Source organism: Bos taurus, chromosome 28 (genome assembly GCF_002263795.3).
Source record: "Bos taurus isolate L1 Dominette 01449 registration number 42190680 breed Hereford chromosome 28, ARS-UCD2.0, whole genome shotgun sequence".
NCBI classification, from domain to species: Eukaryota; Metazoa; Chordata; class Mammalia; order Artiodactyla; family Bovidae; genus Bos; species Bos taurus.
In genome coordinates this window covers 43,237,893-43,262,655 of record NC_037355.1, presented here as the reverse complement: position 1 = coordinate 43,262,655, position 24,763 = coordinate 43,237,893, and the positions used below count along the sequence as shown (strand labels likewise).

The window sequence follows — 24,763 nt, the reverse complement described above, 5'->3', positions numbered from 1 at the left end:
CCCAGCCAGCCGGGCTCCTCTGACTGACCCACAGGGCAGACCGCGGCCCACCCTGCCCTGACCCTCATGATCTCCTTGTGTTTTAGCCAGCCGAGGACGCCCTTCCCTCGGCAGAGACCCTGTGCTCCTCCAGCCCACAGACGAGGCCCTGCAAGGGGACTTCCCAGCGGGCTCTCCTCGGTGTCGTCTCTGCCGTCCACGCACCCCGACCCCTTAGCCTGCATGGCCTTCTCTGTACGCCCTGACTTCTCACCCTCAGGGCTCGGCTGAAACGCCACCTCCTCTTCTGGAAATAAATCCACTCTCCACTTGGCCCCCCACCCTGTTATTCATTCTGCTTCCTGAAGCATCACTCTCTGATGATTCTCAGACTTTGGGAATGGAGGCTCCTGGAGGATAGGGCTGCGTTTCAGCCCTACTGGCTGGCCCACGGTGAGCTTTCACAAATGCGTATAGAATTCAAAGAGCATTTTCTTGAATACCTCGAGGCATGCAACTGACACTTCCTTTCAAAAATTGTGGAATTCAGATGGCAGTTTCTTGAGTAAAGCTCTTAATCATTCCTCATCTTATTTATTCCTCCCTCCTCGCTGTCAGTCTCAGAAACGTCACCTGCGTTTTGCTCCTCCCACACTATCCCTCCCACCCCAACGTTTCTCCTTTACTGTCTTCTTGGTTTCCTGATGGTTTCTCTCCCCACGGCCTTCCTCAGAGCATGCACGGCGCTCTTTGATTATCCCACTCATAGCATGAGACACATATGGACACTTTCTGTTTGTCTTTGTTTTCTAGCATATGACATCTTGAGGACAAGGACTCGCTTATTATTAACCTCTGGATCCCTTATGTATGAGGTGCTTGGGACAGAGCCAGAGTTCAGTGAATGTTAGGTGGGTGGATAGCTGGAGGGACAAATAAGTGGACAGATGAGTAGATGGAAGGATGAATGCAATAATGAAAGAATGGATGGATGAAAGGAATAGTGGATGGATAGCAGTCGAGAGACAGCTAAGCAGCTGGAGATGGGTGGATGGATTATTGGACGGATGGATAGACCAGTGGGTGAATGGATGAAACGATGGCCCATACGTCCCTTGTCAGTGATGAATTATCTTCTGATGCATTTGACCATTCAGCTTTCATAACATGACAGTAAGTATTTTTTAATTGTTGAAGTATATGTTATATAAAATTTTACGTATTATATTAATATTAAAAGACCCTTGTCTTTGCCCTCACATGCTGCAGGGACCTGGTCTGGAATGTTTAAGTGCGGTCTGCAGATTCGACCTTAGAAGAAGTGGACAGAATGGAGATGAACACAGTTCTTGTAGCATGCCCTATTCCACCCAAGGCACACCTACCCGGACCATGCCATCCCGACTCCCAGTGATGATGACATGGCTTGTGTCCCACGCTGGCCCCTCCACCACGTAGCAGCAGGTGATGGCTCCTTCTGGGCCCCAGGCCGTGGTAATGCTGGCCAGTGGCTGTCCGTTGACATCCCACAGGGACAAGTGGGCTCCCGCACAGGAGACGATGGTGCCCTGCAGCAGTGAGACGGGGCTTGACTTCAGGCTGGGATCACTGCCTGTCCACCTGTCCAGTCACTCAGTTTGCACACCCAAGCGCCCTCCACCGGCCGTCTTCTGAAGACTAACCAAGGCACTCTTAGGCCTCCTAAGACATCCACTTCTGCCCGGTGACTCAGGCCTGCTGTGCTTCCACACAGCGGCACATTCCTGGTTCTTCTCATACTGAAATCCGGCATTTGGGTACTGCTTTCGCCAGCACAAACTGACTGGCTCACCCTTTGGACTCCTCCCACAGCACTCTCCCCGGCAGCCTACTGACTGGCATAAAAGACCCAGCCAGGGTATCATCCCAGGCCTGGACACGGGGTCTACACCTGGCTGGCCGGCCCCACCCCTGTGAAGCAGCTTTGGACGACCCCTGGTAGGGGCAGGGAACAGGGGCTTGAATGACTGCATGTATTCATAACGTAGGGCAAGGTCTCCTCGGAGGGAATTTCGGAGGAGAAATTTCCTCACTGCATCTCCTGAAATGCTTACGTCTGAGTGTTCGTGCCTTAACTCCTTGTCTATTTTGTGTCCAGTAGAGTTGTGGTCACTGTCACCAAGGACCCACCAAGGATGCCAAGAGCCATCTGGGGCTCTGCCTTGAACCTTGCCCTGACCACAGGAGGGATGTCGGGAGCTCCACGCCCTCTGCAGTGCCCGGGGCTGAGCGCCATCATGTCCCTTCCGGAACTGTTTGGTGGAGTCTGCCTGAGGCCCATGTCTGATACATCTCTGCTCAAGCACCCAGCCAGCACTTTGGAACTCAGTCAGCTCCAGGACAAGGTGAGCCAAACAAGCTGTTGTCCTGATGTCGGTCTTCTCTAAGGGCTGGGGACATCATTCCTTATGAGTTTATTTTCTTCCATACCAGAACTTGGTGCTTTCCCTGTCACATCCACCCATTCATCCCTTCAGCAACATCCATCCATCTACCCACCCACCCTCCATCTGTCCACACGTTCATCCCTCCAGCTGCCCACCCACCCATCCATCCATCCTCTTTTTCCCCATCTAATGTTCTTCCTGGATTGAGGCCCACTTGGAGCATCACTTTCAGCCGCAGTTAGCAGCAGAAGTCTCCTCCATGACCTCTTTCTCCTCCTGTGATACAACTGCTCAGCCTACCCGTGCTCCAGGCCCCTCAGCTTTCCTATCAGCAGATGCAGAGCCTCAGAAATCCCCACACCCTATGATGAGGCTTCCAGTGTAGAAGCTCCACACTGGTATACACACATGTATATACGTTATACACAGTGTATATATATGCATATACTGTCTATACATATTCTCTCACACACACACATACACACACACACGTGGCAGGCTTCCTGACAGGCCTGTCTTTGGTAGCCAGCGTGCAGGGACAAGCAGAGGTGTTTCCTGACTTGGAGACCAGAGGTGCTCGCCAAGCTCACGCTGATTCGCAGTCAACTGGCTGGATCAGTCAATCAAACCCAGAAGACCCCTCACCAAAGCCAACTTCCTTCCCCAGCTCCCCGATGCTCATGTCAGAACAGACACCTCCCACCGGCCCACCTCCTTGAGGGAAAAAAATAAAGAAGCAAAACATAAAATCAAGACCAAAATTGAGATTGTTGATGGCACCACTCTGCCTGTGTAGAGAATATCCCACATATCTGGGGCCTCTACACACTCTGGGGTGGTCTTTGCCCCCGGGTTTTCTCAGGGGACTGTCCACCATGTCACCATGAAGAATCATAGACATGTTGAGGATACAGACATTGAGAAAGAGGAGGCTCACCGAGACGTCGCTGATGGCAACAGCAGATACGCCGTCCCTGTGGGCGGGCAGGCGGGCTACGTGGGTGAGGTGGTCCAGGTCCCACAGGATGCATGTGCGGTCTTGCGAGCCACTCACCAGGAGGCTGAAGGTGACTGATGCTGCCAGGCACGTGACAGCCTGCGTGTGTCCGTACAAGGCCTAGGGACGGGGGTGAAAGTGCAGGTTATGAGAGCGGCCCTTGATCCAGTCACTCGGAAGATACTCCATGCTCCCTTTTCCTGTTGGGCCCCAGATGCGAGAACAGAGATTCAGAGTGATCCAGTGACTGCAGCATTTGTCGGGTGTGTGTGTGTGAGTCTGTGTGTGCGCGCGTGTGTATTCACAGGTGTGTGGCTGGCTTCTCAGAACCATTCCTTTCCAGGGTTGAAATCCAGAGGGGGAGAGTCAGTAGTCCTTTTTATCACACTCAGACGGAGACCCAGCAACTCCCTCGTGCTCTCTGCCCCCCATGTTGTCTTGCAATCGGAAGCAGCTGCTGGTCTGCCGTGTGTGGTATCCCAACCAGCGGCTCAAGTATCATCTGGGAACTTGTCAGAAACGCACATTCTTGGGCCCCTCCTAGGTCTACTGAATCAGAAACTCTGGGAGTGGGGCCCCCAAACCTGGGTGTTCACAAGCTGTCCGGAGAATTTCATGCATGCTCAAGTTTGATCATCACACTAAGGGAACCTCAGAAACACGTGTGCTGGGAGAAGGCGGGGAAGTCAGGTCATAGTTTAAAAGGTTTGACTTTTCAAGTCCAAAGGATCCACGTTCATATCCAGTCTGGCTGCCCAGCAGCCGGTGACTCGGGGCCTCAGTCCTGGCTCTCAGGTTGGCCTAGGAGGATAGTGGCTTGGCTGATGGATAGTTATGTGTCCCGACCTGGCCAGAGGCCTTGCTTCGCACAGACATGTTCCTGGGGGACTAGGGATGCCTCCCAGGCACACTGGGATCCCTGGCCTGCTGCTGCTGGCTGTGGTGTGGTTTCCATTACAGCTGCCAGGCCAGCCTGGCGTGAGAGCTGGCATGCACACACATGCCTGCTGTCCTCTGCAATCAGCCTGAGAAGTGCAGAGGTGGCTCTCTGAAGCCTGACTCTCCCCTCATCTGGCGGTAAAGCTCCACCCTCAGGACTGTCTGCCACTCACTCATTGAGTCAATGAGGTTGAGCATCATGTTTCAAAGTGGTCACTTGGCCTGGTCACAATAATTACAAGTTCAGCTGCAGATTCCCATCTGTGCTCCATGGATCCTAACATGGCACCAATCTGATGGATGTGACCCATGGAAGAAGGCTGGGGTCACCTCAGGGGCTACTTGCTGCTGCTAAGTCGCTTCAGTCGTGTCCGACTCTGTGCAACCCCATAGACAGCAGCCCACCAGCCTTCCCCGTCCCTGGGATTCTTCAGGCAAGAACACTGGAGTGGGTTGCCATTTCCTTCTCCAATGCATGAAAGTGAAAAGTGAAAGTGAAGTCGCTCAGTCGTGTCCGACTCTTAGCGACCCCATGGACTGCAGCCCACCAGGCTCCTCTGTCCATGGGATTTTCTAGGCAAGAGTACTGGAGTGGGGTGCCATTTTAGGGAAGTGAAAACTGTCTGAAAGAAGAGAGGAAAGCACAGGGCTTGACAGGAGCTGTCTGGTGGTTTTCCCAGAATGAACTCTGCTTAATGGCTAAGTTCTGACTTCTGGGGACAGGACAACTCCAGAGCGTGCAGGCTGGGGACCCAGGTATGAAGATGGGGCATGCAGAGACATCGGCTGGGAGCCCAGTGCCTGTGTGAGCTGTCTGTTACTGGAGCGGGGCCTCTGCTTTCTTGGGGGAAGCGTTGGAGAGGCAGGGACCACTGTGTTCGTGGGCACTGCCCACCTCTGTAAGCCTCTCACCAGCCTGGAAGCTAAAGCGCCTGGAGGCAGTCAGCACCACTCCCTATTTGGAAAGGCCTGGGAAAAAAATGAAGGAGGACAGCAATTTTAAACGTTCTCCATTGGCTCTTCTGTTCTCAGAATAATACCTCTCATCATGGCCAATTAAAATAGCTCCACTATATCACCTTATACCTAACTAAAGTAGCAAAAAATAAAACACAAACCTCTGAAAATAATTCCCTGTTCTGGATATGTTGTGCTGAAATGGGCATTCCTGACTGTGGTGGCACTGTGAAAGTACAGAGCCATTATAGAAAGCATTATGTCACTGTTCTGTAATTCTGCTTCTTGAAATTTGCTATAAGGAAATGATTAATCAGAAGCAAACAGCAATCTAAGATGTTTTCTGCAGCACTATTTAAAATAGTTAAAATTGGAAGCAATGTAATTGTCTAGTTTTGGAAGAAACGGTTTATTAAGCTGTGGTACATTGACATGAAACAATTGAAATGTAATTTTATGGAGATGGAATAAAATGGAACAATTGAAATGTAAATTATAGAAACTGTAGAAAAGCGGAAACAATTTGATAGGCTGGGTGAAAATGGAATCAACGTATCTACACGATGATCAGAAGGATGTAAATATGTATATCTGGGGATCAGAGCATGTAAGGATGAACATTTTTATATGGATTATAGATAATCATTTGACTTTGAAATATGTCTTTCATGTTGTAATATTCAGAAATAAAATACTTAAAAAAACTGTTAATGAAACTATTTAATGATGACTTCTCTGTCTACAAGTCTATAAGTAAGGGAGGGACCCCTTTCTCTGAGGGATCCCCAAGGCTGTGTTAGCCTCTTTGGGTAAATGATAAAGTACTTTATTTCACTTAGGAAATAAGAGCATGTGGGATTCCCCCACCTTTTTGTCTTGATTTATAGCTAGGAGAGGATGATGAATTACATTTTATACTGTCAATGCTGGGGCTTTTACACTGCATCTTCACCACTAACCAGGACCTTGGAAGGGCAATGGAGGGGGGTCACTTCCCTGGCTCCCCAAGGTGTCTTTGGGATTGGGCTGGATCCCCTCATCCCTGGAGTGATGCCTGGGAGAGGTGGATTCTCCATCCCCATAACAGGTGCACAGTCTCTCCACGCAGGTCAGGAAAGTGAAGATGTGAAAAGACAGAAGGCTCTAAGCCTGGCTTGGGAGGACTTCCCTGGAGAGTCTGGGTGAAGGCAGCCCATACTCGACCTGCACAGCTGCCTCTCGGTAGGTGCCATGGTCTCTGCAGGACTAACCAGCTCCCTCAGCACTGACCCTCGAATTCCCTCACCTCACGTTTGTTGAATGTCCACTGCTATGTACCATGCATGTGCTGGGGGTGGTGCCAGGGAATAAGGGCAGGCTCTGGGGAGACCCACTGACTAGTAAAGCATCCAGAGAAACCCAGCATCATTTCGAGTGTAACATGTCCAGTTTGGGAAATCTGGTCAGTGGCAAGCCTCGTATGGTTAATATTTTTTTTTTTTTGGTCACTTTGGGGCTGTATGGATCACTAAAACACAGATGGAAACATGAATTGCATTTGGAGATGGAAGTGTCTCCTAGAGATATTCTCCAGCAACTTCAAGTGTATGCAGGGGAAAGCACAAGGCTTAGAGTCAGATTTAAATGCAAGTCTGGCCTTTCCGAGCCTCACATTTCTCATCTGAAAGTGGCACTAAGGGTACCTGCTTCCCAAGATTACAGTTAACATGCAGAACCTTAAGTGAGCGGTCAGTTTCACTCTGTTTCTTATTCCTGGCAGCTGTGGTTTGCGAGGTAAGACCAGACGAGCTTTCTGCCTCCTGGTCTCTTGCTCCTGTGTCTGCCACAATCACCCCTATTTGGAAACAGTCTTTTACTTTCTGACTCTATGCTCTTGGACGAGGCACTTAACTTCTTTGATTTGGTTTTTCACCAGTGAAGTGGGGATGATAATGATTCCTATGACAGGGCAAAATGAGGAGGTAAAATGAGGCTGTTCACGTAAGGTGCCTGTGAAGAATGCTAAAAAACATCTCCCAGTGCAAAGGCTCCCGATTTCCTGGCCCTGCTGTGTAGGCAGCGTCTCTCGCTGAGGCGCAGGTGTCCATGGAAGCACCAGCCCTGTGTGCTCGTCAAATCCACCCGAAGACACGAAACTGCCCATGAATGACATGGACCCGTGTGCCCTCTGCGCTCTCAGCTCCCGAGAGAGGCAGAGCTCTCAGCGCTTGGGAGCTGGAGCATGCAGACACCGAACCTGCCAGAGGTGCTACACCTCCCCTGAGCCAACACCCCTGTGGAGGTTCCGTACCTGCTTGAGGCGCAGGCCTGTGGCGCGGCCTTTGGTCATGCTGAGCTCCCAAACACACACCACGGCGCTGGTCCCGGCGGTGATGATGGTCGTGGGGGACGGGCATGCAGCACACAGACAGCGGCCCCAGGCGGCCAAGTTCTCAAACGTCACCAAGATCTGCGGGAGATGAGGCAAGCGAGATGCACACTGGCGCCAGGGCCTGCACTGGGCAGGGAGCTGGCACAAGGCGACGGGGGGATGCGGGCAGATCTGGCTGCTTCCACCGGCCTGCTTGTGTGCCGTGGAAACCGAGGGTCAGGCCATTTGTTCAAGAGAAGCCCTGGTGACAGGCTGCCCGGGTATGTCTCCAGAGAGCGCCTACACCCAAGGAACAGGTGGGAAGAGGCAAGTAAGCAGGAGGGTTTGGGGACACAGCAGACATGCCCTGTGAGCTTGGGAAAAGCAGAGCCCACTTTCAGGAGGTGGGGACATCTGGGGCCAGTTTCGCTGGCTGCCTCCTGCAGGGGGGTGGGGGAAGGCTAGGGAGGGGAGGGAAAGCTCGGTGAGCAGGGAATTCATGCCACGTGCTAAGGGGGGAGCGGAGCAAGGGCAGAAAACAGGGCCAGAGGCCACGTCAAGAAGGTAGAGAGGAGCGGATGGCCTCGCACAGGCGTGGAGGACCAGTAGCCCAGTGGCCTGCTCCTGGCGGCCTGCAGAATGTTCAATTTGTGCCCTCTGAGTCTGAGCCAGAGGAGGGGCCAGAGGGGCCCCTAAGACTTTCCACCCAAACTGAGTAACCACCTGGGCCTTCTCAATGCAGCCAAGTGACAAGCCAGCAGCAGAGACACTGCGGACGTGGCAGCATGTCCACTTACAAGCTCGACTCCTGGTAACACGGGGGAGGCTTAGCCCACCGGGCTCTTGGCATGGTCGCTCAAACCCTCTCATCCCCAGGCTGGGGGCGCGGGCACGTGGAGGAAGTGGGGGTGTGGGCAGCTGTGGCTGCTTTGGCCCGCCGGTCTCCCGACCACCTCTGCCGCAGCCAGCAGCAGGCCGAGGCCCTGGGGCCACCCGCCCCCGGCACCACTCACCTTGTCAGAGCCGTAGCTGCCCAGGCAGCAGCTGAAGTCGTCAAAGCCCCAGCTGAAGGTCCTGCTCCAGTGTGGGGGCAGCAGCATCTTGTTTGTCTCCACGGCCAGGATGGTCTTCTCCGTAGGAACGATGTGGCCGATGGCTCCTTTGGGGGATTCCGAGCCTAGGGAGAAGAGGTACATATCTGCTCCCCAGTCAGTAGGGAGGAGCTTGTTTGTCAAAGGACGATACCTGCTTTAGCTGGGCCCGGAGAGGAGCCGTGCAGAGCCCACCCAGCCAAGCAGGAGCCTCTCCTTGTCCTGGCCCCTTCCTCCTGGGCCTCCCTCTAGGGGCCATGTTACCTCTGGCCCCAAGCTGGGTCCCCGGGCCCTGGGTCTCTCCCCAGACTTAACACATACATGAAGTGTGGGCCATGCAGGTCTTTAGTGTCTCTTATGGGCTGATGCCAAGGGAAGAGAAACCGAGGCTGGCAGGGCAGACCGCACAAAGCCAGAGGAGCCGGGGGCAGGGCTCTGTCCTTCCCCACCTTCCAGGCATCACGTCTAGCAGGGCTGGAGGTGCCAAGGACACTGCTCTTGGATTCAAGAGAAAACCCTGACAAGTCTGGCCTTATACTCCTTGGGGCCAGAAAGCTGTTCCAGGTAGACTTCCCCAGAGCAGTGAGGCCCCAGGGTGGATGTCATACGCACCCAGTTCCTCCAGGGGCAGGGCTGGGACCTGCCCGGGGGCCGTCGGCCTCAGGCGCCTGCCCCTAGCTGGTGGCTGCAGGCCCACCTGGGTGGTAGGAGCAACAGCGACTGCGGGCCCCAGAGTGGGGGCTGCCATCTTGAGCTGTTTCTTCTAATAGTTTCCCTTTTTCTTTATAAATTCTCTGCAGGCCCATCCATCTGGGCATCAACACAGAATTCTTTAATAGCAGCCATTTGAGTACTGCAAAGAGCAAACCCCTTTAGCGGCCCTTCTTACTTTCACTTTTCTGGAGGCGAGGAGGGGTCTGTGTGTGTGTGTGTGTGTGTGTGTGTGTGTGTGTGTGTGTGTATTGATAGGGGTGTGTGTACATGAAAGAGACAGGAGTGTTTGTCTCAACAGACAGGTGGGTCTTCAGAAGTCAGGCTGTAACAGAGGTGGCCCCAGACACTTCCAGAGCAGAGGCCTCCCCAGACTCCTGATGTGACTGGAGACACAGTTGGGCAGTCAGACCCCAAGCCTCTGCCCCAGCCTGCACCCCTGAACCTCCAGAAGAACACCAGTCATTGAGGGACAGCTCCAGGACACGACACCACCCAAAGCAGGACCAGGAGCTCACCTTTGACGGTGACCTGGGAGGGCCTCAGCGACTGCAGGCTGTACAAGAAGGGCTGCGGGTGCCCGGGCAGGCTGGCAGGCGTGGAGACGTCCTTGCCAGGGGAAGGCTTCCCTGCGGCAGTCCGGGCCGGATGGGGTTTAGTAAAGAGCTGCAGAGAGAGGCAAGCAGACAGACACGCGCCATGCCGGTCGTTAGAATAGATGGACAGAGGGGAGCCGTCCTTGGGCAGTCCCAGCTGTGCCTCTGCCCTGGGCGCTGCTGGGGCTGAGCTTGCTCCTGACCGAGGTGAGCTGAAACAGAATCATCTGGTTCAACCTTTGGATGTTGCAGGAGAGGGGACTGGGGCTCAGTCAGGGGCGGCTACTTTCTCAAGGCCATGGTGCAGGGCTGGCAGAGAACTCTCTTGGAAGCCAAATCCGTCCTCTTCTCCAAGCTGCTTGAGCAAGTGATGAGCCCCCTGAGGAGCCTCTGGTCCCTGGGAGAGCTACCTTTCCTGCCAAAGGGTCAGAATGACCCTCTTTCCTCCCTAGATCATGTCTCTCTGCATTTGCTTGAGCTATTTCTCATATTTTCTCTTTTTCGTTATAAATCCTCTGCAGGCCCATCCATCTGGGCATCAACACAGAGTTCTTTAATAGCAACCATTCAAGTATTCTAAAGAGCACAGGCAAACCCCATTAGCGGCCTTATTTTCATTTTTCTTAGAGCTCTCAAATTGTCCTTAATGCCAAACTTTTGCATAACTGGACACAGTCTGAAGTGCAAGGCCAGGCTGCCTGGCAGAATCCTCGGTGCTGGGCTTGAGAATGCAGCTGAGGCCTGCTCCAGCTCTCCACCCTCCCTCCCCGACTGGGCTCGTGCTAGGCTGGTTTCTTCAGCCAGCAGCACAGAGTTCTGCTTCCAGATGGAAACATCCGTGGCGCGCCACGATGGGGGTGGAACTGGCCGTGGCTGGGCTCAAGGATGGAGGTGGGGCTCAGCAGGCAGCCCCGGGATCTCTGAGGAGCCTTGGTACACCCCTGGACCAGATGCTAGACTATCTAGAAAAGTCGGGTGGGTGTCAATACAAACAGAAATCACATGATTTTTAAGTGAGCATTAAAGAACGTTCTTCATGCATATTAGACTAACGAAAGCACCGGGCTGGACCTCGTAAGGGCTTTCGCAGGCACAGCCCCTTGGAACAGAGCACGGTCCCAAAGCGTTTGATCTTGCCTTCAAGCTGCGACCCCTGGGGAATTCTAACTCTGACGATTGTTTTAGAAATATTTTTTAGAAACTCGTATTGGGTTGGTCAAAAAACTCGTTCGAGTTTTTCCGTAAGACATTATGGAGTATAATATCTCATTACTTAAAATCAGAATTTAAAGAGTGTACATTCCATGATCCTACTGATATTAACATATTTTTGCTTGTGGACTACAACTTCAAATTATTTATTTCTAGAATAATATTTTTAAAATTAAAGAAATGAAACCGTTTAGCTACTCTAGCTTTTTTCCTGAAATTCTCTCCTGTCTACAAAGCCTTCCTTGGCCAAACTCACATTTGCAAACTCACATCTCCAAGTCACCCTCAGGCCTTTCCACATTCCCCTTACCTAGGAGCTGCGTGAACCTGAGCATGTCACAATAAGGCCAGATAGAAGTGATGTTATTAGATGAGCCCACCCAAGCCTCATGGTTACAGATGGGGAAGGCTGTTGCCCAGGATGGTCTCGAGTTGGCTGGGCCTATGTATTCATTTCCTGGTGTGGTTCCTGACTGCTTAGGCTGGGACCCCACAGTCCATGGGGCCATGCTTCTGCCTCCAAATGGTTGTGCTCACGGGAAAAACATCTCTACACCAAATGGGAGTTTGAAGATGAATGGGGCTGGGATCAGCTAAATAGGCCACAAGATGTCATTGTGAATGCACAGTGTCACATCTCTGCGGGACTGTCCTGATGCAGATAGAGCTGGTGGAGCAAAAGGCCCGGGCACCCTGGGGGCAGAGCTTGGACGCTTTCACAATGGGGCCAATACGATGCAGTTTTTGGAGCCGGCCAGATGGGACAAGGGCTCACTGCTGACACCTGCCAAGGGTGCAAGTGTGGGCAAGTTATTTATTCAGCCTCTCTGAGCCTCAGTTTCCCGATCTGTATCATCCCCGTACTCAGAACTTAAGAGAGGATTCAAGGAGGGAATCACACAAATTACATTTTTTGAATGTTAATCATATTTCAGACGCTTTCATGCACTTGGTTAATCTTCACAACAAACTTATATAAAGAATTAAATACTGTGTATTTATCATAGTGTCTATCACATGGGTCACAGATGGATGTAGCCTCCATCATTGTTAATGATATCATCACCTCCCTTGACATCAATGGGTTACAGAGAGTTAAACCTTGATATTAAAGTCCCAGAAGAAGAGAGTGGCAGAGGATGAGATGGTTAGATAGCACCATGGACTCAATGGACATGAACTTAAGCAAATTCCTGGAGATAGTGGAGGACAGGGAAGCCTGGCATGCTGTAGTCCATGGGCTTGCAAAGAGTCGGACACAACCGAGTGACTGAATGACAACAACAATTAAAGCCATAGGGAGGTGACTGCAGGCCATTTTATCTCTCCAGTCCTCACCTACTCCTCACTCTCTCTTCCATCCAAACTCACCCTGCATACACTCTTTTGAGAAAGTAAGACAAAAATCATTGTACCTGTTTGGGCACCTGTCCAAAGTTGCTGACGAACCCCAGGATGGTGCTTCTGATCAGGGGGTCGCTGATGCTGCTGAGGTCCACTTTGTCGCCATAGAAGTAGGGATGGAAGGTGTTAACAGCCTCCACTGCGGCTGACCCCTGCTGCTTGTACCCAAAAATGAGGTCTATCCAGTGGTGCAGGTTGGCGCTGACAAAATCACTTTCCAAAGCCTGGAACCAAAACCAAAAAGCGTGAAAAGCACAGGGGGCTCATGGACTCATGGGCCCTCTGCCCAGATCAGGAGGGGGTGTGTGGTTCAGGATGCTCTCTCGGCACGGGAAATATAAGCGATGCCTCCCCGGGCTGGATGAGCACTAAGCAAGATGTGCGGTCCCTCTAAGGACCACGCAATCCTGCCTCAAGCTAGTGGCCCATCCAGTCCACAAAATAACCATAAGCAAGAGGAAATGTGGGCCAGTGTTTGGATTTCTGGTTCACCATTCATTTCTGCTGAGTAGAGCCCAAATCCAAAGCTTGGTCTCCAGAACCCAGAGACAGTCATTTGGAATTGGCTGGGCTCCCTGTTGATGCTGGCTTGGGAAAGCCAGGTCATCTGGGCTTGGTTAGTGTTCTGATGCATATGACCATATGCTTTTGGGAAGGCCACACGTGGTAATGCCATAGGAGGTGTGATGCCTGCTGTGGCTGAATTTCCAGAGGCAAAGGTTAACCAGGGAAGAACTTTCTCCTCACCAAGGGAGAAGGAGAGGGGAAGACACAGCTTTGTTACTAGTTAGGCCTGCCCTCAGGTTGTTTTTCTTTTTTAGGTATAATTTACATACAATAAAAATTTCCATAAATGTGCAACTTAATGTGTCCTGAAAATTGCATGCAGTGATGCAATCAACAGTATATTCAAGATACAGAATATTCGTATCAACTCAAAAAGTTCTCTTCTCCTTGTTCATCTCTTCAGAACGTGGTGATTCCTGATCTGATCTGCTTTCTGTCCCTCTTCTTTACCTTTTCTAACATCTCACAAAAATAGAATCCCATAGTATGTATCTTTGGGCTTGGCTTCTTTTGCTTAGGACACTGCTTCTGAGATTCATTCATGGGGCTTCATGTATCCATTATCTGTCCCTTTTTATTGTTAAGTAATATTTCATCATGTGGGGGTATCGTTTGTTTAACCATTTATGGTTATAGGCATTTGGGTTGTTTCTGACTAGTATAAGTAAAACTGATGACTATTTATGCACAAATCCTTCTGTGGACGTGTTTCCATCTCTCTTGGGCAAATACATACAAGTGGAATCGCGGAGCGACGTGGTAAGTGCATCTTCGACTTTACAAGAGTTCTTGTTCAGAGCGGGTGCGCCATTTTCCCCACCAGCAATGCGTGGTGAATTCTGGTCGCTCCACGTCTTTGCTTGACTCTTGGATTTGCAGTAGTTTAAAATTCAGCCATCTTCGCGACCGTGTGGTGGCATCTCATGGTCTAGTGTGTGTTCCCCTGATGACTAGTGATGTTGAACATACTGTCACGGGTGCATGCTAATCCAGGTATTTGATCCAGAATATGTGTCCCCTGATGACCTGTGACCTGTACCCACTTCAGTCTTTCTGGGTCATAAGCCAAGTCCTCTCTGGTCCTGGCAAATATTTTGGCCAGTGGGACCCCCTTGAGGCCTCCGGCCCCTCTCTGATCTAAACTGGGCAATATGGTCCAGGGCTTGGTTTTGACTGTGGGGTTGGCTAAGGGCACTGACTTGCCCTCCACCTAATAAGAATCTGAATTTGCTCCCCTCATGAGTCCTACAATAAATTGGCACAAGGACAAAGCCTAATGGATCTCTTAAAAGAGCCCAGAACCCAAGCTTTTTCCTGCAGACCCAGGGCATGGGGCCCAGTTCCTTCTCTGAGTTCTCTAGACATAAGAGACTCAGAAGTATTTATCACAGCCCTCCACTCAGACAGAAAGCCTCTATGGACATTAAGGGCACACCGAGGTCCTCACTCAGGATACCAGGGACTCTGCCGTGACCCCACGCAACTCACTTGTCTGTGCAGGCTGATGAATTTCCGGGGGTCTCCATCAGCCCAGGGAGGGAGCTGAACATCGCCCAGTGCTGTTCCGTCCTGCATGCAGCCTGAATAGGGTGAGAGGCAGCAGGTTTTTGGGTAAATGGGAATCCACACTGGTGAGGAGTCGGGGTGTGTGAACACTGTGCTGTCCAGTACTGGGATTCCTGCATAGACCGCACTGCTTCCTGTCTCCTCTGTTGGAAGGGACCCCACCCTATCTGCCTGAAATACTCCTCGGATTCTAAGCCTTTGGGCCTCCATAAGAGCCTCCTCGCTTCCAAGCAGGGCCCGTGCACAAAATGGTTGGGTCATCATTGTTGGTAAATTTCCCTCCCCTCTCTCTATGCCTTTTCACGGAGGTGCTTTTTTATACAGCGCTAAAACAGTAAGATAAAACAGTAACAGTAAAAGCTATTGTGTTTTGAGCATCTCATTCTATGCCAGAGCTTGGCACACATCATCTTATTGACTCTTCATTCAACTCGATAATTTACGCATTTTCTGTACACTTTTAAAGTGAAGACAGAAGGTTTTCAGAGGGAACTTCCCCAGACACCAAGAAGAAGAGCCTGGATTCAAGCCCGAGTCTCCATCCTCCCCATTAGCCACACAACCTTGAGCAAGTTGTTTAATGTCTTGGGAGTCACTTTCCTACTTATTACCTCCTAAGCTGGCATAAGGATCAGAAGAGAAAATACAATAACATGCTTAGAATCGTTCCAGGCATATGATGGCTGCTTAGGAAATACTAGCTGTAGCCTTTCTGAAACCCTCCAGAGCCCGCAAGTGCAGCTGGGGTGAAAGCCTCCTTTCTCCTGGCCTGCAAGGCTGGCTTGGCCTTTCCTGTCATTCAGTCTCAGCTCATACCTGTCACCTCCTCAGGCAGGTCCTCCTCCACACATGGCCACTGAGTCACCTCAAACCGTTTTCCTGCCTTCTTTCCTTATAGGCCTTCCTCAGCACTGACAAGTATTTCACTTATTTGTCTATTCTTTTCTGTCCCTCCTCCCCCCCGCCCCACACAGAATATTAACACCTTCCAGGCGATCCGCCCCAGGACACCCAAGTGAATCCTCAGGGCCTAAAAGGGGCCTGCATACAGTAGGTGCATAATGGCCACACTTGTTTTCCTGACCTCCCTGAGGATCCCTGGTCCTGGGCGTGAAGGCTCTATCTGCCGCTGAGCACCTCGCCTCCAGCAGAGAACCAGCCTCCACTGCCAAGGAGAACCGGTGCCCTCCTCGCTGTGCCCCCTTCACCCCAGGCCGGTTGGGACCCTCCTCTCGGCTTCCTTGGTTCAGACTCGCTCCTTTCATGGTCTCATCACATCTTGTGGGGACTTCCCTTTATATTGTCAGGTTCTCATCTGAAACAAGTGAAGCATCTGAGAAAGTGAGCATTGCCAAGGCCACCAAGTTCCACGAGCTCAGAGTCGATGGGCTGGGCCTGGAGATGCTTTAAATGCCCCGCTGGTGATCTGTCTGCGGACCACCGCACAGGAGGCGAGTGCCCGGGGCGGCTCTCCTGGGCCTGCCCCTGGTCTGGCTTGAGGTGCAGGCCCATCTGCGTGGTTTAGAGGAAGGAGGGCCCTGAGGAAGAGGGGCTCTGGAGCACGGCGCACACTGTGCTGGCTCACAAGGGCCTCCTCAGTGTGGGTGATTCACCCCGCACGCCTGGTGGGGAGGGCTGTGCCCTTCAGGGGGTTCCGACCACACCCCCTCCCCAAGTCACCCTGAGGTTCCCAGTGGAGGCTCCCAAAGTACATGTGGTTGCCAGGGGGCCTGCCTGCTGGGGCTTCCTGAAATTTGTGTCCCTCCTCTAAAGCAGTGGGTGGGAAAGCAAGGCTTACCCTGCTGTGGGGTCTGGAGGGTAGGAAAGAGAAGGAGCCACCAAGGTGCCCGTGGGCACCCCAGAAGCCTGTGCTGGGAGATGCAGCACGTCTGGGTCCTTCTCACAGGTTAACCCACTTGTGGGACTTGGAGGAAAATGGAGCCGAGAAGGGCCTGGCTTGCCTGAGGCATTCAGCAGGGCAGTGCCAGGCCTGGCTGTCAGCAAGGGCTCCTGCTCCCTAGCTGCTGTCTTGCTGCAGACTGGGGCCTTGGGGACTCTTGGCAGGAGGTCTTGGGTAGAACTGTGGTTGGTGGTCTGCACCCCGGGGCAATGTACTTCCTTGGCTCCCACCTCCTCGTCAAGTGACACCACCCAGTGGAGGCCTCACTCTAATCTGCCCACCGTACTGGTCTGGTGTAGGCCTGTGTGGGGGGTCGCTTAGCAAAGATACTGATGTCATGACCCACAAGCTGTCCGGCCCCAGACCCTTGCTCCGCTCACCAAACTCCAGGGCGTTGCAGTTGGTCAGGAACTCAGGCAGGTAGAAGAACTCCGGGGTCAGCTCTCTGACATCACTCATGTTCTCTCTGGAGGCCGATTCCCACGCATTCTTCACACTGTGGAACATTCTATCTGCCACATCGAAGCTTCCGCCCTAAGCAGAAAAGGGGTGTCGTGATCAACTGTGTGGTGATAAACTGGGGTGCACAGGCGTCACTAGAGTGGGCCCTCTTCATCCACTCTGTCCCCGACACGGGTTCTGCCCTTAGACCCTGCCATTCACTCCCCAACACCTGTGCACACGTCAGGCCATGGGCAATTGTTTCTTCAGGCATCTAATTGTGGGCAATTGTTTCTTCGGGCATCTAATCACCTTGACTGTTCACTGGGACCCTGCACCGGAGCTTCCATGGAGGATGCAAGGTCCACTGTGATTAAGGGAGCAATGTTTCCCCAGTTTAGAAACGGGAGTTCAGATCAGAGACAGGAAAACCACGGTCATTCGTCTGACCACTTGACACACTCACTGAGGGTCAGCTCTGAGTCAAAGTACAAGGAGTGGGTCAGACAGGCTACGTGCCGGAAAGTTTCCTGGAGAAGTCAACCCCTGGTGAGACGGCAAGCCTGGTGATGGAGAAAATGGTGATGTTCTCAGCTGAGGGCAGGCCTGGAAAGCAGGTCAGGCAGGGCCCTGGTGACATGTAACACAGCAGCCTTGACAAGAGGGGACGGATCTGAGGCTGGAGTGCTGGAAACATATGGTGCTGCACAAGGGTCGACCTTGTTTCCAAGGCCCATTGCTACAGATGGGTCCATGCAGTCCTGAGATCGGCAGCTGAGCCAAGCTGGAATTTCTGCCTTGGATTCTCTGTGCCTCTCATTTGAATTGCCATATCTCTTCAGCTGACACTAACTTTATTCATCATGTATCTTGGGGGTCAGGAGGAGGCAGAGAGGTCCCAGTTGGAGGACTGAAGATGCTGTGGGCAGAGGGGCTTCAAAAGAGAGTTTCTGAAGCTGGGATTTGGGTCTGTTGGCTTAAGTTTAGGGATGCCCAAGGGACACCTCCTGTCTGGGATTCAGTAATTCAATTGTCCCCATTGTAACTGGGCCTTTTTTGTTCAGCCAGAATTAGCCTTTCTTTTGCCAAACTCTGCAGAGGGCGCATGTGGCCCGAAGAACAAAGGGATAGAACTCAAATTGCCAATGCCCTCCTCTGCTCCATCAGCTCCCTTCTCTCTTCAGGGACCGAGGTTTCTCATCATCAGTGGTAGACGAAGTGTAAAGAATATGCTAGCATTCTCTGCACAGGCTCAGGGACACCAAGAAACCCAGTTATCCCTGGGGTTTCAGCCAAACACGGCATTTGGGCAGCTGAAAGATATGGCTTTTCTCCAAGATTGTTTTGCTCGTGGTTTCAACCAATTAGGCAAGGGCTTCCCAGGTGGCTCATTGATAAAGAACCTGCCTGCTAATGCAGGAGATGCGGGTTCGATCCCTGGGTCAGGAAGATTCCCCAGAGAAGAAAATGGCAAGCCACTTCAGTATTCTTGCATAGGAAATTCCATGATCAGAGGAGCCTGGCGGGCTGCAGTCCATGGGGTCACAAAAGAGTCGGACAGGTTGTCTAGCGACTAAACAATGGCAAAATTAGGGGACGAAGCCCACTCTCAAATTCAAACTGAAATGGAAACAAAATGGTGGAGGGGGTGTTTCTAAATAAATCTGCCCCTAACAAGTGGCTCATTGAAATGTATTAAGAGCTTTGTGTATTTAATCTGCAGCCCGAGCCCTACATCGGAGGGAGATTGATGCTGCCTCGTCGTTCCACTTTCCTTTTGCAGCTTTTATGAGTGCTGATGGTAATCTCCTGAGAAACAATATGATTTGGTAATAAAAAGATTACCTGTATTAAATAAAAATAATATATACATGGGGAATATTGTTAGTGCTACAAATCTGGTTAAAGATATTACCACAAAGAAAAATGTTATTTTTTTCACAGCTGTCTAATGCATTTTAGCAAAAGTAATATCTTTAAAACTTAAGCCTGTATTATTTATAAAGGAAGCAATAACTGATTTTCCTATTTCCTATATTAATAAATGTATTTGCATACATTTGTTTCAAAATTAATGGGTTTGCTCACTTTTGCAATACAAAAGAAATGCGAATTCCCTGGAAGGGAAGTGGAGCTGCTTTGCAACTCATATTAGTTACAAAGTCTGTGGGTTGACACAGACTCTGGCGGCTGCCAGCAAGGGGGCCCATCAGGACTTGAGTCTCAGGAAGGGAAGGAAGGAGAGAACGAAGAGAAGACAGAAGGAGGAAAGGAGAGAAGAAGCGAGGCAGAGAAGCACAGTCAAGGTTTACAGAGCATCCCCATACGGAAAGTCCAAAACAAAATCAGGCAACAATCAAACTGGGTCTAGAGATTGGATGGAAACAGGGTGGTCAGAGAGAATTTCTGGGCCCAGATCTGCTCCTAAATCTAGCTTGCAGATATTTCTGAATATCAAGATTAATGAATCCTCTGAGTATCCAAACAGACCCAAAAAAATTCATAGCAAGGCTACTCTTATCAACGGAGGAGCTACTTCTTATTGGCAGAAGATTTCCCAGGTGACATTAAAGCCAAAAGACAAGGCAGCTAAGTCCATAGGTTTCTGAGGCTGAAGCTTACAGTCTATGCCCAGCCAACATCATTCATATGTAAAGACACCAGAAAAATATTCCCAATATTGAAGGGGTCAGAAATAATACAATCCTAAGTATCTGTCTCAATTAAAACACTTTAGGAGGTGCTCAACTTTACTAAGAGGTGAACCAAAAGCAAGTAATGCAGGAAGAAGTGGCTGACAAGGCTGCTTTGAACTGTTGCTGAATATTTGACAGGAGTTAAAATCAGAGTAAAGTTCATGATCACCGTGCATCGGTTAAAACTGCAAACACCTTGAGAGGAGTTTTTGCGCTGAAGCAGCGATCCCTTTTGTATGAGGACACAAAATCTATGTGCAGCTGTGTCCCTGGACAGCATTTCAATGGTAATAATAGTTACACCTTCATTATGGACGCAACTCCACGAGGGGCTGGCATTCACAGAACCCCCAGCTGAAAGGCCTGTGTCCAGGGCTGCCCAGAGCCCCTGGCTCTCTCTGCAGTTGGCCTATGTCTTACACAAAACCAGTCGCCTCGCCTCAGGTGGTTCGGAAAACTCTTCCCCACTGCTGGTAACAGCTGACTTCACATGGGCTGTGACTTAATTAGCACAGCACTCGATTGTGGTTTCGTATTAAATGCAGCAGTGGCAGCGGAGGCGGCACTGTGCCCTTGCTGGGGCGCTGGCTGCCTTGCTCTGCCCCGCCTAGGCTGGATCCCGCTCAGGCCTGACAGCAGCTGGTACTCTTGCCAGGGTGGAAATGGGGGCCTGTGCTGCGGCCCCAGCCTGGTGTGGCCTCCTGGTTGCTCAACTGTCTGAAGGCTCACAGACACTGGCTCCCTGTAGGCAAGATTCCCAAGATCACAGCATCCAGGGAGGCAAGCTCGGTAGACAGCAGTCTCACACCCGAAGGGGCGGGGATAAGCACATCACCAGCGGAAGCCTGAGTCACACGGCTTGCGTGTGCACCCACCCAGGTCACACTGCTCATGGGCTGCATTTTCTGGATTATAAGAGGCTATCGTTGGGGAAACAGTGGAAACAGTGGCTGACTTTATTTTTTGGGGCTCCCAAATCACTGCAGATGGTGACCGCAGCCATGAAGTTAAAAGACAGTTACTCCTTAGAAGGAAGGTTATGACCAACCTAGACAGCATATTAAAAAGCATAGACATTACTTTGCCAACAAAGGTCCATCTCGTCAAGGCTATGATTTTTCCAGTAGTCATGTATGGATGTGAGAGTTAGACTGTGAAGAAAGCTGAACACTGAAGAATTGATGCTTTTGAACTGTGGTGTTGGAGAAGACTCTTGAGAGTCCCTTGGACTGCAAGGAGATCCAGTCAGCCCATGCTAAAGGAGATCAGTCCTGAGTGTTCATTGGAAGGACTGATGTTGAAGCTGAAACTCCAATACTTTGGCCACCTGATGCGAAGAGCTGACTCATTGGAAAAGACCCTGATGCTGGGAAAGATTGAAGGCAGCAGGAGAAGGGGACGACAGAGGATGAGACGGCTGGATGGCATCACCGACTCAGTGGACATGGGTTTGGGTGGACTCCAGGAATTGGTGATGAACAGGGAGGCCTGGTGTGCTGTGGTCCACGGGGTCATGAAGAGTCGGACGTGACTGAGCGACTGAACTGAACTGATCATTGTAATAACAGGTTTGAGGCAGAAAAACAAACACAGCAACAGTAGAGGTAGACATCAATTCTAAGACCAGCCTAATAAAGTTTAATAAGACTTAATAAGATTTAACTGTGAAAAGAATAAAGGAAACCTTATTCCTAGGAATCAGAATATGCCACAGTGCCATTCTTAAGGTGTCCACACCCCTCTGCACAGTGCCCAGTGGGCAGGCTACAGCCCAAAGAATGCTGTACCTGTTTTCCATCAGACCACAGCGGGAGTGCATAGGCACCCGATCTCCACACCAAAGCCATTCTGGTCCAGTCGGGGATCCAGTGTGTCACTGTGGCTCAGTCATGTAATAGCTCAGAGGCAGACTTTGTTTCATCCAGAACAAGAGTGTGCACTTTCCTCTGGCTCTTGCATGTGCTCCTGCTCTGGAGATACTGGACATACTCATGTCCCTGCTCTCCAGATGAGTGAGAAAGCCTTCGTTGCCTGGATTCTGCACCTTTTTACCTTTCTTCTGCTTTTCCACTCTGGGATCCATGCTGGGGATGGGGGCTGGAAGTCTCGGGCCGCTGAGAATGTAGGGAGGCTCCTTTCCTTGTCACCATACAGAGGTGAAGCAAAAGTCTTTTGAGAAGAAATGAGTCTGCCCCCAGGAGGCAGAGTGGAATGGAGGGAGAAGCCTGACTCCAGGGAGATAACCAGATTGTTCCTACAGAGGTCTGCACAGGCCCCAGGACTCCCAGATGGGAGCCACGCACATTCCCCCCAGATGTAGCTGTTGTATTCATTCCCTAGAGACTACAGTTTCTTTTTTATGATAAGGGAAAAGCAGAGTCAGTCGATTCTTTGGCTGGTTCCAAGGCTTGAACTAGTAGTGACCCACTGGAAGAGGCAGTTCAAAGTCGGAAGGAGAAACCAATTCACAAGCATCATGGAGATTTCAACTTGGATGAGCCAATGTGTCCCAGATAGAGTTGAACCCAGAAAAACCAGGAGTCACATCAGAGGTCAGCACTGGAGTCAAAAGAACTCAAGCTAATATGACTGCGTTGGTGCCACATAAAAGCAAACGAAATTGCCTTTGATCATCTCACACTGGTTTAGACCATCGCAAACCAGTTTGGGCTGGTCGCCATTGGGCCAAACTGGCTAGAATAAGCTCAGACCTGTGTGACTAGCTTCAAAATGGCTTTAACCCAATAGGTTGGCAGCACACCAGTCTCATCTGGCTCACGCCGTTTGGAATGCTTTGACACAGTCCAGACTGTCTTGAATTAGCTTAAACCAGAGAGGGGCAGCTTGCACCAGTTTAGGCTGCCTCAGATGAGATCTGGTTGACAGCGGGAGGAGGACAGGAACAAGGACGATTGATCCCCTTCACGGCAACCGCCCTGAGCTAGGGGCTTTGCCCACATTTCCTCCTTTAGTCTCAATGGCTCAGTGAGATGTGCATAATTAACCCTCATTTCCAGAGTAAAATAATATGCAGAAATAAAATAAAATAACTGTGGGATGTAAATCTCACAGTTCGATGTTTCTATTTCAGTCTGCCTTGTGTCTCTGTGAGAAGACCCTTTGGAACAGGTAGAGATGGGGCTGTACTTGGTGAGACAGAAGGGGCGAGGGGAACCTTCTGAAGCACCCAGAGCTCCCAGGGTGGAAAGTCATCATGGGAGGCAGCGCCGTCATGGTCAGCGGGCTCGTCACTCCACGTGGATTGATGCTGGACAGCTGGATGGGATTCCTGGCCTGGGGAACAGCTCAGGGGCCGTTTGTCCTCCAAACTAAACTTACTTAAAATGCTTGTTGCCTGAGAAAGACTCAGGGGAAGCACACTTGTTATTTTTGAGTTAATTTCCAGGGAAGGGGGTTATATAATGTCTAGACAATCCATGCCTTCAAGGAAAGAGAGGACTGCGCCAAGAAACAAGACAGGAGGGGTGTGCTGCCAGTTGGAGAGAGAGCCTTGACATTGCCTATTTGTACCTACCCAGGGCCTAGATGATTGCTTTAGGTCTGACTCAGAGTGGCCTTTTGTCTTGGGGTCAAGGTCATCTGAGTCAGTGTAAGGAGTGAACTTGCTGGTGAAGTCAGACTAAAATACACAATTCCTGGGACGCTCATGCTTTTTCTTTGGTGAAGCTTGGCTGTCAGAGTGAGTCCCTGAAAGTTCAGCAGCCTGTTACCCTCCATGGCCATGTCTTCCTTATCTGTAGGACCCTTAAAAGGCCTCGATCAAGAGAGACCCTAAGCTTGGATGCTGTGCTGTGTTCTCTTTGGAGTTGGCTGAGCCAGCTATCTGCAACTGGGATACCCATGGGTCTCCCCAGTCAAACCTCGTGCCCCTGGATAACCTTAATTCAAGATCCCGGTGGTAGAGTTAGAGGGAAAGAGAGAGAAAAGCACACCAGCCTCCCATGAGGCCCTTTGTCCCAACTGTTCCGTGTGTCTTGACACTAGTATCTCCTCAGGGTCATACTGGCCTGCTTCTAGCCTGCATTGGCCTGCCAGGTAAAATATAGGATGTCCAGCTAAATTTAAATCTCAAATAAACAGAAAATAACTTTTTAGCATAAACCATTGTTTATCTGAAGCTCAAATTTACCTGGGCATCCTGTATTTTTATTTGTGAAATCTGGCAACCGTAAGCTGGCATGACGTTCTGTTAATTTATGGGTAGGCAAATTTGTGAGTTTCCTTCTTCAGTTTAGCTGCTCATTTCAGTATTAAAAATACTTTGTTTGTCCTTTTAAGCCTTCAGACTTGCACTTAGCATAGTTTTATGCATTCTGACGTCACAAGTGATATTGTTTTCATTCTTCCTTCTTTGTGTTTATTTTTCTAGCCTTTGACCACCTGCCTTACCTGCAAGGAGGTCTTCAAGCTTCCTGTTTCTCCTTTCCCACTAAAACTTATTTATGTTGAGTATGTTCCCCCCACATCTCATTCCTTATGTTTAAGTTTTTTTGGTGAGACTGTTGGGTAGACATGGCGGTGTGTCTGTGAAGTAGCTTGCCTCAGCTGGATGGTCCAGAGTCCTGGAACCAGTGGCAAGCGAGAATCATGGGCTCAAGGCTGGATTTCTAGCAGGGGGGTCCCTGCCTCGTCCAAGCCTAGCTCTTAGCCTGCAAGACCTAGCCCTGTGTGTCTGCGTGTGTGTGTGCGCGCGTGTGTGTGTGCACGTGTGCGTGTGCGCGTGTGTGTGCGTGCGCGTGTGTGCGTGTGCACGCGCGTGTAGGGGATCAGGGGCGCTCACCTGCAGAGAGCAGAAGGCCTGGGTGAAGGGTGGCATCCGGACCAGGTAGGAGGCGACAATGATGGCCGAGGAGTAGTGGGTGCAGTAGTGGCACCGGGCGGTCACGTCTCCTGCGGTGAAAGCACAGGCC

General features: G+C 50.9%; 1 protein-coding gene across 5 annotated transcripts in view; it reads right to left on the bottom strand.

The window, feature by feature from the left end:
* WDFY4 (WDFY family member 4) overlaps positions 1-24,763 on the bottom strand; it is a 248,179-nt gene that overhangs the window by 5,784 nt on the left and 217,632 nt on the right. For 3 of the 5 annotated variants that reach the window (XM_024986689.2, XM_005226581.5, NM_001205945.3), the window contains 9 exons: positions 24,634-24,743; positions 17,076-17,229; positions 14,718-14,809; positions 12,674-12,886; positions 9,969-10,116; positions 8,662-8,846; positions 7,589-7,747; positions 3,343-3,522; positions 1,365-1,547 (listed from right to left, as the gene is read on the bottom strand). In XM_024986689.2, the coding sequence (XP_024842457.1) occupies positions 1,365-1,547; positions 3,343-3,522; positions 7,589-7,747; positions 8,662-8,846; positions 9,969-10,116; positions 12,674-12,886; positions 14,718-14,809; positions 17,076-17,229; positions 24,634-24,743 (1,424 nt within the window). Of the gene's footprint in view, positions 1-1,364; positions 1,548-3,342; positions 3,523-7,588; positions 7,748-8,661; positions 8,847-9,968; positions 10,117-12,673; positions 12,887-14,717; positions 14,810-17,075; positions 17,230-17,258; positions 18,710-24,633; positions 24,744-24,763 lie in introns of those variants that run through there. The other 2 variants (XM_024986690.2, XM_059882534.1) reach the window with 2 other exon arrangements.